At 53.3% G+C, this 15963-nt stretch overlaps 1 protein-coding gene across 1 annotated transcript; it reads left to right on the forward strand.

The window, feature by feature from the left end:
• The first annotated feature begins 3199 nt into the window (after window positions 1-3199).
• On the forward strand, window positions 3200-13828 carry POMGNT1 (protein O-linked mannose N-acetylglucosaminyltransferase 1 (beta 1,2-)). The gene is made up of 22 exons (XM_025856460.2): window positions 3200-3303; window positions 3792-3961; window positions 4589-4703; window positions 4853-4971; window positions 5627-5692; window positions 5804-5917; window positions 7161-7278; window positions 7472-7570; window positions 7738-7865; window positions 8216-8286; window positions 8515-8590; window positions 8778-8861; window positions 8951-8992; window positions 9205-9263; window positions 9606-9678; window positions 9769-9897; window positions 9983-10108; window positions 11092-11156; window positions 11351-11395; window positions 12555-12690; window positions 12940-13049; window positions 13149-13828. The coding sequence occupies exons 2-22, from the start codon at window positions 3842-3844 to the stop codon at window positions 13234-13236; spliced, it is 1983 nt and encodes a 660-aa protein (XP_025712245.1). The 5' UTR covers window positions 3200-3303; window positions 3792-3841; the 3' UTR covers window positions 13237-13828.
• The last annotated feature ends 2135 nt before the right edge of the window (window positions 13829-15963 follow it).

A 15963-nucleotide genomic window follows, 5' to 3' on the forward strand; every position in this document is an offset into this window, starting at 1 on the left:
ATTTATTTTAAAGTAAGCTCTACACCCAACATGGAGTTCGAACTCAGACCCGGAGATCCAGAGTTACATGTTCTTCTGACTGAGCCAGCCCAGTGCCCTGTCACTGAGTTTAAAGAAGTAGAAAATAACGTTCTTCTGGCCAATGAGAAGCAACCAGTATTGAAGATGAAAAGGTCCACATGGGCCAGATCATGCTTGATCCTGTAGACTGATGTTTCTTAAGCTTGACTGTCTGTGGCTATGAATTTTCTGCGAATCTTGTTAAAACGCAGATGGTGATTCTGTAGATCTGAGGAGCCTGAGGTCCTTTTCTAACAAGCTCCCAGGTGATGGTCATGCTGCTGGGCCAGGGACCACACTTTGAGTAACAAGGGTTATAGAAGATAGTTCTGTGGTGCTTGGATTATATTTTATAGGCAATGGGGAACCATGAAAAACTTTTTTTGTTTGGCTTGATTTGGGTATTTAATCCAAGTAATTCCAGTGCGTGGTCACAGAAGGATTTACGTAAAGATAGTTAACTTGCTCTATCCTTTTCCACTCCAGGCCCACTCCCGGGCGGCAACGAACCCCACATACACTGGGGCGCCTGGGTGGCTCAGTCGTTAAGCGTGTGCCTTCGGCTCGGGCCATGGTCCCAGGGTCCTGCGATCGAGCCCCACATTGAGCCCCACATCGGGCTCCTGGTCTCTCTGCTCGGCAGGAAGCCCGATTCTCCCTCTCCCACTCCCCCGCTTGTTTTCCCTCTCTCGCTGTGTTTCTCTTTGTCAAATAAATAAAATCTTAAAAAAAAAACCCACATACACTTATACAGCACTACTATTTATTAATTTTAAATATTGTCTACTGACTTCCTGTTATGATAAATATTTGTCTCGCACTCTGTACTTGCCCTCTTCCATTGACCTATATATTTCTATCATTATTTTTAGATCATTTAATGGCTATCTCTGTAACCTTAAGTAAAATATTTTTCCTGAGTATCTCTTGGTCCACAGAAGGGTTATCAGAGGTTAAAAAAACAGATTTGCTTTTTTGAAAAATTACTCTGGATTTTGCAAGGGAAAAGGATTGGAGGGGTACAAATCTGGAGTCAAGGAAACTGATTGGAAGGCAAGAAACTGAAATGGACTGGACCAGGGGCTGGTTGTGAGGTTGGAGAAGAGTTAGGCCAGAATGGAGAACTCTTAAGGAGGTAAGATTGACAAGACTTGCTGACTGGTTACATTCATTTATAGTGGCATTCATGAAGGCTTGTTCAAGAAAACAAATGATTCCAATAAATATTATGGAGAGTCTACTATTTGCTAGCCAGTGTGTGTGGTACAGAGAATACAGTGATGAGCAAACATACCTGGACTGGTCACTGGAGAAGAGGATTCATGGGTGACTCTCAGCTGTTTGGCCTGATGCCATTCAAAAAGGAAGGGAACCCAAAAAGAAGTCTAGGAATGGGAAGAGATGATCACAGCAGGGTTTGCATTGAGTTGGAGGGTCCTGTGAAGATTTCCGGTAGGCAGTTGGACACAGGTCAGCCTAGGGCTCAGGAGAAATGTTGGGACTGTAGTTATGAGTGTAAGAATCTAGGCCGTAATAGAGGTCAGGAGAGTGGATAATGCCTGGATGGCTCAGTTGATTAAGCGACTGCTTTTGGCTCAGGTCGTGATCCCAGAGCCCCACATCAGGCTCCCAGCTCAGCGGGGAGTCTGCTTCTCCCTCGGAACCTCTCCCCTCTCATGCTCTCTCTCTCAAATAAATAAATAAAATCTTAAAAAAAAAAAAAAAGATCGGGGCGCCTGGGTGGCTCAGTCGTTAAGCGTCTGCCTTCGGCTCAGGTCGTGATCCCAGGGTCCTGGGATGGAGTCCCACATCGGGCTCCCTGCTCCGCGGGAAGCCTGCTTCTCCCTCTCCCACTCCCCCTGCTTGTGTTCCCTCTCTTGCTGTGTCTCTCTCTGTCAAAGAAATAAATAAAATCTTAAAAAAAAAAATCTACCATGAAGAGTGAGACTGGGTAGTGAAGATCAGGGAGGAGCCCTGAGGGACATCTTTTTCAAATGCTAATAAAATGTTTTAGATTTTCTCTAATACATACTTATAAGGAATAATACAAAGAAAAAAAGGAAAAATCACTCATGTTAACATTTTGGGGGATACCATCCCACCATTTAGGAAGCGGGTGGAATATGGAGAGCTCAAAAAAATCTAACTGGTTTTCTGGCTTCCTCCGTTTCCTTTTAAAACATTCTCCACAAAACAGTAAAGTTTCTCTTAAATAGGAATATATCACTCCTCTGCTTAAAACTTCCCTGTCTACCTACTCACTTCAAATAAGCATCACTACCATCTCGAAACTTGTTAGAAACGAAGTATTCTGCTCTGCCCCAGACTATTGAATCGAAAACTCTAGGAATGGGGCCCAGTAATTTGTGTTTTAAGATGCCCTCTGAGTGATTCTGATGCAAGGTAAAGTTTAAGAACCACTGTGTTAAGCTAAGTGCATTGTAGGTATTATCTCATTAAACCTTAAGGACAACTCTGTATTATTCCTGTCAATATAGGGCGGCAGGTTAAGAGTGGAATCGAGCTGGGATAACTTGGTCTGATTTCTAGCTCTCCCAGCTTTGTGACATTGGGCCTCATTACTAATAGTGCCTATTTCATGGCTGTTGTGGAATTAAGTGAGTTGATTTAAGTAAAGTGCTTGGAACAGTGACTGGCATAGAGTAAGCATCATATAAGCATACTCTCATTTCACAGATTAGGGAATCCAGGCTGACGTGAAGTGACTTGCCCAAGGTCTAGGGTAGTGTTAGAAGTAGATTTTTAATTCCTCTTAGCCTGCAAAGGCATACCGCAGCCCTGGGTTCAGCCTTGCCCAAGCAGGGAAAGCGGGTAGCTGTGTCCGAGGCCTGTAGGCCCTCTGACCCTGGCATCCCGAGTGGTCTCGTCCAAGGCTCTGGGACTCCGACTTGAATCGGGTTTGCCATCCACGATGCTGGGGGCCAAGGCTAAGGGCGGGGGGTGCTGCTGCTCTCCCCCAGCAGCCACCCTGCCCGCCAGTTGCGAAGCTGCTGGGGGACTAAGTACTCGCAGTACTCGCCGGCTGCGGACAACCGCCGCCGCCGGCCTAAGCACCGCCCGCCGCCCTCTCACCCGGCGGCGGCGGCGGCGGAAGCGGGGAGGCGGGCCGGGCCGGGCCGGGGCGGGGCCGCGAGCGGCATGGAGGAGGCGGAGGCCGCGGCGCGCCGGGCGGAGCAGTGCGGGCCCGAGAGGGGCCCGAGCGGGGCCCGGGCCCCCTGAGCCGTGAGTCCTTCTGGGCGGGAGTCCCGGAGGGGTGGCGCGGCCGGTGCAGGTCTCTCGAGTCCTCAGGGCGGCCCCGAGCCCTGGAAGGAGAAGAGCGGGGCCAGATAGGAGAGGGCGAGGGCGCAAGGAGGTGGAGGATTGGGGGCCAGGGTTGGGGGGTGGTGTCTGTGCCCTTTGCCCACCGCAGGACCAGGAAGGCCTGGGGCTTGGTCCTTTTAGGGGCTGCTGAACCTTGAGAGCTGATTACTTGGCCTCTGCTCTGGGGGGGCCCTGGGCAGCTCTGCCAGTTACCCCAGCCCCAGGGGAGTTTCCAGGTGATCTGACCCCTCCGAAGGGTTCCTTTCCAGAGCAGTTGAGCCACTTTTCCCAGGTCACACAGCCTGGATGTCGGCGGGGAAGAGTTGCTGGGAGGTCCTCCCTGGTCTCCTCAGAAAGCATCAGACTTCGGGAGATACACCCTTCTCCCTCTGACCCTCTGGTCCTCTCAGATTCCGGAAGGCATGGGTTGGCCAGGACAGTGGTGACTTCCCAATCCGGCATGGACGACTGGAAGCCCAGCTCCCTCATCAAGCCCTTTGGGGCTCGTAAGAAGCGGAGCTGGTATCTTACCTGGAAGTATAAACTCACCAACCAGCGGGCCCTGCGGAGATTCTGTCAGGTATAGAGATGTCCCAACTCCCCCAGGGGCCCCCTCCCAGCTTTACCCTAGCCTAGACTATGGGCACTGGGACCTACCTTGGCTGCTCCCAACCCTGGAAAAAGGCAGCAGCAGGTTCCTAGAGAGGAACCCTCTTTATGTCATGCCTGTACGAGGTGGTAGTTTGGGCCCAGAGTTCTGGAATCAGAACCCAAGTATAACCCCCTAGGCTTCTGACAGAAACCTGAAGTCTGATCAGAAAGGCTCTGCTCAGGGGTACACACCTGTCAGGCAGTCAGGACTAAGACCCAGGTCTTCTGATCCCCATCTTGGTTCTCTGGGACTGGCTCCATCTCTGGGAACTAATTGTGGAGGGGACCAAGGAAATCAGGGCCTCAAATGGAAGAATACAGGAGCTCTGGGTAAGGAGGGCCCTGATGAAGTGAGAAGGGTCATGGGTGGTTCCCTGGAGGAGGTGGTCTTGAAACTGGACCCTGGTTGGGGGAGTAGAACTGGACGGACAGAGGGAGGAAAGACATGCCCCAGGCTCTCCCTATGTCCTCACTGCAGGCTGGGCCTTCCTTTCAGGAAGACCCTCAGTGATCTGGCAGGGCACCCCTCCTTAGTCATCCCTACCGCTCCCCTCAGACAGGGGCGGTGCTTTTCCTACTGGTGACCGTCATTGTCAACATCAAGTTGATCCTGGACACGCGGCGAGCAATCAGCGAGGCCAATGGAGACCCGGAGCCAGATCAAGACTATGGTGGGGCCAAGCTGAGGATGGGATTGGCTGGTGGGGTGAAGGATGGGGTGCGGGGGGTCCCCTAGGATCTCACAGCTGAAAGGATAGGCAGATCACAAGGGATAAGACTGCTGGAGAAACTATCTCCATAACCTATTGCACCCCCACAGAGGAGGCCCTGGGCCGATTAGAGCCCTCACGGCGCAGAGGCAGTGGTCCCCGACGGGTTCTGGATGTGGAGGTGTACTCAAGCCGCAGCAAAGTATATGTGGCAGTGGATGGCACTACGGTGAGTGGGCCCGTGTCTGGTGTAGCGTCCCTGTATTCTTCTCAGGGTGTGGTCCCCTGGCTCTGGGATCCACTGCCTGAGTGGGTACTGCATCTCTGCCACTTTTGAGCTATGTGGCTCTGGAGGCCTCAGTTCCTTATCTATAGGCTGGGACTAGTGACTTCTACTTGTCAGGATTAAGTGAAAAGTGTGTGAAATGTGTTACATGTAGTGGGATCTTATCAAAGGTGCTCATTAGCAGTAGTAGGCAAATAATTCATTGATTTATTTATTTTGTAACTATTTTCTGGTCCCTTCTTTGGCCTCAGCCTTGTCTTGGGCACTGGGGACCTAGGGGGATAATCAGACCTGGCTCCAATTTGAGGGGCTCTATCTGATGGATTATGATATCCCCAGCATGAGGAGGAGACATTCAAGGGCTCTAAGAGCCTGAAAGCCGTGGAGAGGAGGTTTGTAGAAAGATCTGATCTCTTTTGATGGGTAAGTTGAGGAGTTTTTCTGGAAGAGGTGGCGTTCAGGCCGGGTCGGGAAAGAGCTGTTCACAGAAGCACAGGCAGGAGGGGAGGTTTCGTGCAGCTGGTTTTTTGAGTTCCCATAAAACAGAGACCTTGAATGCCCGAGTGAAGAGCTGGACTTGGTCTCTGCCGCCCGGTAGGTGCTGGAGGACGAGGCTCGGGAGCAAGGCCGCGGCATCCACGTCATCGTTCTCAACCAGGCTACGGTGAGATTCTAGGGGTGGGGGGCGAGATTCTAGGGGTGAGGGGCCTGGAGGGCTGAAGCTGAGCCTTCCTTGCTGGTGACGCTTACTCACGAGCGGTATGTCCCCTGCCAGGGCCATGTGATGGCAAAGCGTGTGTTTGACACATACTCACCTCATGAGGATGAGGCCATGGTGCTGTTCCTTAACATGGTGGCACCTGGCCGAGTGCTCATCTGCACTGTCAAGGTCAGTGACTCTGCTCCCACCTCCACCCTTGCGCACGGCTCTGGGTTCTCTACCCCTAATAAAGTATAGTGGGGGAAGGGGGGCACCTGGGTGGCTCAGTCGTTAAGTGTCTGCCTTCGGCTCAGGTCATGATCAGATCAGGTCCTGGGATCGAGCCCTGCATTGGGCTCCCTGCTCAGCCAGGAGCCTGCTTCTCCCTCTCCCACTCCCCCTGTTTGTGTTCCCTCTCTAGCTGTCTCTCTCTCTCTGTCAAATAAATAAATAAAAAATCTTTCAAAAAATAAAGCATAGTGGGAGGAGCCTCTGGAGGAAGGTAATACAGGTTCCAATCTTAGCCTTGTCATTTTTATTCAGCAAGTAGTTATTGAACACCTACTGTGTGCCAGGCACCGCCCTGGGTGCTGGAGATACAACAGGAAGCAACCTCTATGGAGCTTACATTCCACAGGGCAAGATCAACAACAAAAAAGCCCAATACACGTCAGGTATAACGTCAGGAAACAACTTGAACACAATAAAGCAAGGGGGACAGAGTAATGGGTGATGTATTTTATTTTATTTTTTTAAGATTTTTTTTTTATTTGACAGAGAGAGAGAGACAGGCGAGAGAGGGAACACAAGCAGGGGGAGTGGGAGAGGGAGAAGCAGGCTTCCCGCGGAGCAGGGAGCCCGATGCGGGACTTGATCCCAGGACCCCGGGACCACGACCTGAGCCGAAGGCAGTCGCTTAACCGACTGAGCCACCCAGGCGTTCCTGGGTGATGTATTTTAGAAAGGGAGGGTCTCTGTAAGGAAGTGACATGAGAGCAGAAAGCTGGAGGAAGTAAGGAGAGGGCCAGGTGAATATCTGGAGGAAGACTATTCTAGATAAGAAGAGTGGCAAGGGGGCAGGCCCTGAAGTGGGAAGGTGCTGGTGTGCCTGAGGAACTGCAGGGGTGCTGCTGGAGCTGGAGATTCAGGGAGGGGTGGGGAGTGGTGGGGAAAGAGGGTGGAGGGTGCAAACTGTGTGGGATCCTGGTAAGGATCTACTTGCCCGCTGACCTTGGATGATTCTCAGAATCTCCCTAAGCCTTCAGTTTTCTTATGTGAAGGGATAGTAACCTCAGAGGGGTGTCGTGACCGTTTCATGAGCTAATTTAAAATAAAAGGTTTCGCATGGTGTCTGACACAGAGTGAGTGCTCTGTGAAGCCAGGTCTCCCAGCACCATGCCGGTCAGGCTGACTACCTTCTCTGGTCTCCCAGGACGAGGGCTCCTTCCACCTCAAGGACACAGCCAAGGCTCTGCTGAGGAGCCTGGGCAGCCAGGCTGGCCCTGCACTGGGCTGGAGGGACACTTGGGCCTTCGTGGGACGCAAAGGAGGTACCGGCACCATAGGCCATCCACCCTATAGTATCGGGCCCGGGAGGAGCAGAAAACCCCAAGAGATGGGGTGGGGTTGGGGGCGAAGAGGAGCCAGAAGTGGTGGGCTGGGTGAAAGTGGGCAGAGAGATGGGAAGAAGCTTTAAAACTGGAGCCTGGGCCCCCCTTGTCCCTCATTCCTGTCCCCTGCTAGGTCCTGTCCTTGGGGAGAAACATTCTAGGTCACCTGCCCTCTCCTCCTGGGGGGACCCAGTCCTGCTGAAGACAGATGTGCCGCTGAGCTCAGCTGAAGGTGGGGTTAATGGGGGCTGGGCTCCAGGGCAGTGCCTGGGCTGGAGGCGGGCATTTGGGTCCTAGGTTATGAAGCTTTATTTTCTTGACTGGGTGCCTGGGGCTCTGTAAACCATACTAGCCTTGAGCCCCCTCATGCCTCATCCATTGACCCCATCCCTCCCTCAGAGGCGGAGTGCCACTGGGCAGACACCGAGCTGAACCGTCGCCGCCGGCGCTTCTGCAGCAAAGTGGAGGGCTATGGGAGTGTGTGCAGCTGCAAGGACCCCACTCCCATCGAGTTCAGCCCTGACCCAGTGAGTGGGGACTTAGACAGTGAGGCTTAGACTCCTTCTCAGCTTGGCAGGGGGATCTAGGAAAGAGCCACGTTGGGCTTTGCCGACCCCAGCCTGAGAGGGAACCAGGACCCGGGGATTTACACTGACCTCTGAAAGACAGGTGTGTGTGTGCCGAGGCGTTAGGGCCATGTGAACAAAGGCCCGGAGTTGGAGTTGGGTTGAGTGTGTGGAAGGGCCCAGACAGGGAGACCCTCTGCCATTTCCCTCTCTACTCCGGAGTCGCCTGCTCCCCAAAGAACTCTTCCCTAGGTGGGGATCCCAGTTTGAAGAGGGAGTGAGGCAAGAGCTAAAAGCTGTTTCTTTCTCAGCTCCCAGACAACAAGGTTCTCAACGTGCCTGTGGCTGTCATTGCAGGGAACCGGCCCAATTACTTGTATAGGTGAGCCTGGGAGCGGGCTGTTCCAGCGCTGAACGGGAGGGTGCTTAGCACGGGGGAACCTCGGGCTCATCGGCCTGCAGGAGGAACTCTTGCAGTGGGAGGAAAGGCAACAGATTCTAGGCCCATTCACCATGGGGGTGAACAGGGCGAATGTGAGCCCATTTGTAAGCACAGGGGGGCCCTGAGTTGTGAGGACAGAGAGGCCTAACCCATCCCTGGGCTCCCCAGGATGCTGCGCTCTCTACTCTCAGCCCAGGGGGTGTCTCCTCAGATGATAACAGTTTTCATCGATGGCTACTACGAGGTGAGTGGGGTTTGGGGGCTATGGGAAAAGCAGAGCCCAGGGTTGCGGGTGCGGAGGAGCAGTGATCACAAGAGAGACAGCCCAGGCAAAGGCTGTGAAATGTGAATGGCTTGGCATGGCGGAGCCTGCAAGGTGGATGGACAGGGGGCAGGTGGTTCACATGGTGACCAGTAGCCATGCCCCCCAGGAGCCAATGGATGTGGTGGCACTCTTTGGTCTGAGGGGCATCCAGCACACTCCCATCAGCATCAAGAACGCCCGTGTATCTCAGGTACTGCCTAGGCAAGGATGGAAGGGGCAGACACCTGACCCCGCTGTCCACCCCAAGACTCATGTGCCCTATTTCCACTCCCCACCCAGCACTACAAAGCCAGCCTCACTGCCACTTTCAACCTGTTTCCGGTGAGTAGTAAGGACGAAGCCCTTGGACCTGGGGAGGGGAAACATAGTATAAAGTCTGGTTTTATTAGACAGCAAGCTCTTCCCCTCTCTGGGCCTCAGCTTCCTGATCTGGAAAATGGGAGTAGTGCTGCCTGGAAGTGAGATGGGGATGGAGGAGGCACAGGATGGGAAAGGCCCCCTGGGGGTCATGCTTGTCCCCCCTTCCCCCGCAGGAAGCCAGGTTTGCCGTGGTTCTGGAAGAGGACCTGGACATTGCTGTGGATTTTTTCAGGTGAGGGGAGTGCCCCTCCATAAGTTGCCTCTCCATGCAGCCTCTGTCAGCTGCCTCAGGCCTCTTTCCTTAACTGGCTCTCCAGAGAAGAAGGCACAGGGTGTCTGGGAGAGCCTTGTGGGAGAAGTCAGCTCAAAAGTGGGGGAAAAGCCTGCGCAAAGGTAGGGTGGCAGGTGTTGCGGTTGGAGTAGAGAGTAGAAGGGATGGGTGGAGACAGTGGGACTCTGGGGGCCGGAACCAGCAGGCATGACTCCTGAGTCCCATCTCCAGCTCCCCCAGCATCACTTTGTGATTGCGTTTGTCCTTGCCCTTCCCTGAACCCTTGGACCCTGCCTCTCTCAGTTTCCTGAGCCAGTCCATCCACCTGCTGGAGGAGGATGACAGCCTGTATTGTATCTCTGCCTGGAATGACCAGGTAAGCCCAGGGGCCAGGGGTCAGCTGGGGAGCTGGTACAAGCACCAAGCTAAGACCTCCCACCACACCTCCCTCTCCGCCCGTTCCCAGGGATATGAACACACGGCTGAGGACCCGGCACTGTTGTACCGTGTGGAGACCATGCCTGGGCTGGGCTGGGTGCTCAGAAAGTCCTTGTACAAGGAGGAGCTTGAGCCCAAGTGGCCCACACCAGAAAAGGTGCCCTGGCAGGGTAGGGGGAGTGGGCTTGGAGTCCCCCACCAGCTCCAAACCTCTTCACCTTTGTAATCTTCCATGCCCCCAGCTCTGGGACTGGGACATGTGGATGCGGATGCCCGAACAACGCCGGGGCCGAGAGTGCATCATCCCTGATGTTTCCCGATCCTACCACTTCGGCATTGTTGGCCTCAACATGAACGGCTACTTCCACGTGAGTGGCAAGCCGGGTGTTGCGGAGGCGGGCACAGTGTGGTAGACCAGGCAAGACGACGGACTCCAGAGCATTCCCAGCTCTGCCACTGACTAACCTGGGGGAAAGTTCTGTATCCTCTTTTGCCTCAGTTTCTTTATTTGTAAAATGAGGATAAAAGTACTACCTACCTCATAAGGTTTTGAGGTGATGAGGTTTAAATGAGTTACCATATGGAAAATGCTTTGAACTGCAAGCATTATATAAGGGTTAGCTGGTATTATTTTTATTATTACTATTCTTAGCACCAGACTCTCGGTGTGGGGAGGGTATTTCTGCCACCAGGCACTTACGCAGCCCTGCAGGCTCTGCCTTCTCCTGTCCTTGCAAATGTGGGGGGCCAAGCCTCAGCCTGAAGTGAACAGGGATGTCCCCAGGCCCCCAGGCCTTAACCTAGCTGCGTCCAAAGGGCCACTCCCCAGTTACAGCAAGAGTATGCCTTGAGACAGCCCAGCCCAAAGGAGCAGATGGATGGCTTGGAACCTCCTAGAAGCCGGAAGGACCGTGAGAGGCTGGCTTATACAAGAGAGGGGCAGGCGTTTACCTGAGGTCACTGTCAGTACCTTAGTCACAGCACTTTGCTTCCTCTCAGCACAACCTATCCTTTTACCCACCAGGCCCCGTAGGGCCTGCTCTGGTTTCTGTGGCCCTACAACAGCAGACCCAAGGACAACCACTGGGAACAGGGACTAGCTCGGGGGTCAGTAGCATGAGCTGCCCATGTGGGCATGAGCTCTCTGGCAATGGTGGAGCCCAAACTGAAGCTAGGAAGAGCCTGCTGAGGATTCTACAAAGAAGAGGACGGGGAAGATGGGGGCGGTGGTTAGGGGAACCTCTGTGGGTCCAGGACTTCGTCTGTGGGCCTTGTGGCTATGTGCTGCATCAGTGGGCAGGTGTGGGCCTGCCAGTGGAAGGCCTGATGTTCACCCTCACGCCCACTCCAGGAGGCCTACTTCAAGAAGCACAAGTTCAACACGGTGCCAGGTGTCCAGCTCAGGAACGTGAACAGGTGGGGGCTGGGGACAGGGCAAAGGGGGAGCGTCTAGGAGCCTTGATGACCAATCTGCAGTATTCCCTTTCAACCCCGGGGCCTGGTTTTTTACCCCAGCCCTGCTGCCACCCAATTCCCACGTGGTCCCTTGCCTTGCCCCTGGAGCCTGAAGGGTGACCCCTTCCCCTGACCCATTTTTCCTTCTCCTTCAGTCTGAAGAAGGAAGCTTATGAAGTGGAAATTCACAGGCTGCTCAGGTATGGCCTCTGGCAGGAGGGATATATGGCAGGGAGCGAGGGGGCAAATCCTGGGGGTCTTGGCCCCATCACGTTTGGGTCCCACTGCAAAATGAAAATCAGGGCACCTTGTTCAAAAATTAAGAATTTTAAGACAGCGACTCCCTCGCGCCCACTCGGGCGCCCGGCCGTGTCGCCCCCGGCCCTGCAGCCCCGCAAACAGCAGACCCCGCCCCCCAAAGGGGGGGGACCAGAAAACGGCACCGGGGAGACCGGGACACGACTCAGGATGAATTGAGGGAATGAATTGAGAAGGAAATTCAGGGCTTGTGCTGCAGTCACCAAAGTCAAAGGAACGGGCGAGGGCCCAAAAAGTTGGTACAAGGGAAGTGTTGCCGTCAATATCATCGGATCATGATTTATTTATTCATGAGAGACACAGAGAGAGAGAGAGAGGCAGGCCCCCGCGGAGCAGGGAGCCCGACGTGGGGCTCGATCCCAGGACCTCGGGGTCATGACCCGAGCCGAAGGCAGACGCCTAACGGGCTGAGCCACCCGGGCGCCCATGTTAAACCGTTTTTAAGGGACAAAAAGGGTAGGATAACAAAGACAAGATATATTCTAATTCCATAAAGATTTTGGTTAAGTCTTGGCTCGTAAGTAATGTTACAAACACCATTAACAGATCAACTCTGGCTTATGTCCACGTGAAGAATGTGAATAGCTTGCTAGATAATGTAACTTAGGAAGAGTGGTTAAAATTGTACATCAAATATAATTTTGAGTAAAATGCATTTACGTGACCACTCTGTTTCATAAACAAATTATTTCGTGTTAACGCCTGATCATTCATAAACTAAGTTGACTAACAAAGAATGCAACAGATTTGTTTCTGTAATCACTAAATGCAATTAGCAAAAGAACATTTTTAAAAGGCAGTGTAGCTAAAAGGTACATTATGAAGTATTTTGTTTTCTTTGGATGGCTTATTTTATCTGTGTTAGATTTAAAAGCCCTAGTGCCCTTTAAAGAAATTTTAATAAAAGTGAATTTAACAAAAAAAAAAAAAAAGAATTTTAAGACAGCAACAGCAGAGCATTAAACTAAGCATAGGGCCTTGGGTAGCCACACCTGTGACACAGGCTCCGTCTTGGCCTTTCTCCCCCACCCCCTGCTACAGTGAGGCTGAGGTTCTGGACCACAGCAAGAACCCTTGTGAAGATTCTTTCCTGCCAGATACAGAGGGCCACACCTATGTGGCCTTCATCCGAATGGAGAAAGATGATGACTTCACCACCTGGACCCAGCTTGCCAAGGTGCTCCACCAACACACCCCACCCCAGGCTTACTCCTCCCCACCAGATACAGGGAGCCTTTGTTCTGGAATCTTCTGCCTTAGAACCTTCTCTTCATACTCTGGGAACCCCTCTTCCAACCCTTTTGTCCAATTCCATATTCTAGAAGGTGCTACATCTTGAAAATTGAGGAGACTGCCAGGGGTCCTCAGTGCCCCCTCCCCACAGCTCTCTGACCCCTGCCTCTCTCCTCTCCCCCACTTCTACCAGTGCCTCCATATCTGGGACCTGGATGTGCGTGGCAACCACCGGGGCCTGTGGAGATTGTTTCGAAAGAAGAATCACTTCCTGGTGGTGGGCGTCCCAGCCTCCCCCTACTCGTGAGTGACTCTTTTCTGCGCTGGGAAATGGGACACTAGTGGGATTAGAGGACATAGCTAATTACCTCTTCCGGGCACATTTTCAAATTATCTTCCCAGGGTGAAGAAGCCACCATCAATCACCCCAATTTTCCTGGAGCCACCCCCAAAGGAAGAGGGAGCCCCAGGAGCCGCAGAACAGACATGAGACCTCCTCCAGGACCCTGCAGGGCTGGGTACTGTGTACCCCCAGGCAGGCTGGCCCTTCACCCCATCCTGTAGGATTTTGTAGACACTGGTAGGGTTTGGGGCTGGCTTGTTTTTAACATGAGACTTAATTACTAACTCAAAGGGGAGGCTTCCCCTGCTCCAACACCCCTGTACCTGAGTTGGAGGTCTATTTATTTACTTCCCTGTTGGGAAGGGGCAGGATAGTACCTGGGAATCTTTGGGATCCCTGGGCAGCTGATCCTGCCCTTTGCACACTCCCTCCTCCCAGGCCTGGCTCAGAATCTAACCTATTTATTGACTGTCCTGAGGGCCTTGGGAAGAGGCTGAAGCCTGGAGGGCCTCGATTCCTTTCTCGGCTGGGGTGCTGCCCTGAGGGTGGGGCTGGCTCTTACTCAGGAACCTGCTGTGCCCTGTGCCCAACCCATGGACAGGCCCACTAGGGCCCTCCTGCTGATGCAGACTCACCCAGAGACCCTCAGACACGGAACCAGGCCTCTTCTCAGCCTCCCCTTTGTCCAGGTTTCCAAAGCTGGATAAGGTGGTCATTGATTAAAAAAGGAGAAAACCTCTGGGGATGTGTTTTATGATTGTGGGGTGGGGGGATGGTATGAGTGAGAAAGAGAGAGAGAGAAATAGATAAGTAGGAGAGAGAATGGTCGTGATGGATAGTGAGTTTTCTTTACTGTCCTCCACAGGGTTTAGCTTCCATTTGGGGCCATTTGGCCACCAGGGGATGCCCAAGTCTCAAACTCCAAGGTTTTTTCTCTAAGCTCCACCTTAGGACAACTGAGCCTGACCTTAGCCCCACCCTACTTGGGGCTGAGGTTAGAGCAGCCACCCCCAACCCCTTCCCAACAGAGCTGTTAACCTGCCTAGCTTGTCTGGGCAGGTACCTGTCCCCAAAGGTGGAGCAAGAGAGCAAAAAGAGATCCTTGGGGGTGGGGGAGGCGATGGGAGAGTAGGTGAGTCTAGTAGGGATAGAAAGGAAGTGGGTGAGACAGAACCGGGGCGGCATTATTCAGGAGGTTGGGACTGGGCTGCAGATAGAAAGTTATAGGAGCAAGGATCTGTGGCCCTCAGGGTACTTTGTATGCAGATTACATACCTAGGCATTTTTCTGGAGAAAAGCCATCATTTTCATCAGATTTTTACCCAGCCAATGACCCAAAGAGAGGAGGAAGATCTAACTTAGATAGTCATAGAAGCATCAGGAAATGAAGGTGATTGTCTGGAGGTAGTGGATGAGAAAGCCTAAGGCAAGGGCAGGACATTTAAGGGATCTGCACAGGACTTAGGATCAGGGAGGTGAGTGTAGAACACACCTCTTGAGAAGGGGTCAGCCTGCAGAGTCCTTCCAAGGTGAGCCTGGGGAGTTCCTTATAGAGAGCCTTGGCCAGGGAGGCAGGAACTGACTAGAACTCCTGCCCTTTCACCAGCTATAGCCCTCCCTCCCCTACCGGTGCCTGGAGCCCAGCTCCCCGATGGCACAGGTGGCACAGGTGGTGCACTGCTTGGACCGTTTCTTGCCACCCTGACGCCTTCAGTGTTTGCTGGAGATCGAGATAGCGCTTGAGGTGCCACAACAGCCAGATTGAGGGCAAGTGAACCCATGAGGCGGTGGAGGCCCGCCCTGGGCAAACAAATCCCCTACAGCCTCTGTGTAGGCACCTGGTGTGCGAGAAATGGTCAGGTGGCGAAGGGGGGAGAGGGACTAGTGGGGACTTGCTCTCCCTGCCCGCCCACCCCCCCCCCTCCCCCCCCCCCCGCAGGCTCCTGAGCTAGGTCTCAGATTAGCTCTCGGGCACCGTGTGGCTCTGGCCAGGTTGTTGTTCCTTCTTGGGCTCAGCAGGGGATAATAAACAGTTCTGGGTGCCCTAGAAAAGCCAGGGAGGAAGGACCGGGGGTCAAAAGGAAGCAAGGAGGAAGATGGTCTGTCAGGCTGGGTTTTGTTGGCCATCGTCTCCCTCAATAGTGCTGTCCTGGTTCAGCAGCAATCAGATCTATGCCTGGGATCTTCTGGCCTTCAAGTAAATCTGACTCCACGCCAGCCAGGACCCCATCAGGCTCTGGAGTCAGACAGCCTGGGCCCAAATCAAGGCTCAGCCCTTCAGGGAAGGTTGTGGGTGTAGAACAAGTCACTTGGCCTTTCTAGGCCCAGTTTCTGAAGCTTGGGGGGTGGTTAAGATTAAATAAGAGATCAGATCTGTAGAGTCCCAGAGACAAGCCAAGACCAAGAATAAACAAAGTTCTTTCTAAAATACCCAAAGCCGGGACAAGTGTGGGGCTTTACCCGACTGAGAAGGATAGGCAGCTTGGATCCTGTGATAGGGGCTTCTGGAGGGTTTCCAGAGCCTAAGAAGTGACCCTCTCCCATTGCCTTGCAGTATTTCTGGTCTCTCCACCCCCACTTGGGCACAGGCTTGTTATTTTCATAGCTTTCCAGTCCATTGCCCCCACCCAGGAGGGGGTAGTTTCAGGCCAAAGTCCCCCCACATTATAGGTAGGCAGACTGGCCCAGCCCCCAAGTCCTCCCTGAGTGCCCTCTTGGTCATCCCGGTTAGGCTCCCTCCCAGGCCTGAAATTCAAGTGAAGGAGGAATAGGCACCTACCTCCACCCTACTTTCCTTCTGCGACCTTTACCAGGGTGTTGTTGAGTCATTAGCCCCTCAGGAATCTGAGGCCAGGTTGGCAAGGCGGGCCTGCC

The sequence above is a fragment of the Callorhinus ursinus genome, unplaced genomic scaffold (genome assembly GCF_003265705.2).
Source record: "Callorhinus ursinus isolate GAN/ISIS: 27379988/994484 unplaced genomic scaffold, GSC_fseal_2.0 scaffold18, whole genome shotgun sequence".
In the NCBI taxonomy this organism is placed as follows: domain Eukaryota; kingdom Metazoa; phylum Chordata; class Mammalia; order Carnivora; family Otariidae; genus Callorhinus; species Callorhinus ursinus.

What these genes read in the sequence shown, in the direction of transcription:
- POMGNT1 (XM_025856460.2), top strand. Translation starts at nt 3,842, where the DNA reads ATGGACGACTGGAAGCCCAGCTCCCTCATCAAGCCCTTTGGGGCTCGT. An exon ending in GGAGCCAGATCAAGACTATG is followed by an intron (nt 4,704 to 4,852) that starts GTGGGGCCAAGC and finishes GCACCCCCACAG; the next exon opens with AGGAGGCCCTGGGCCGATTA. An exon ending in CGGCCCAATTACTTGTATAG is followed by an intron (nt 8,287 to 8,514) that starts GTGAGCCTGGGA and finishes TGGGCTCCCCAG; the next exon opens with GATGCTGCGCTCTCTACTCT.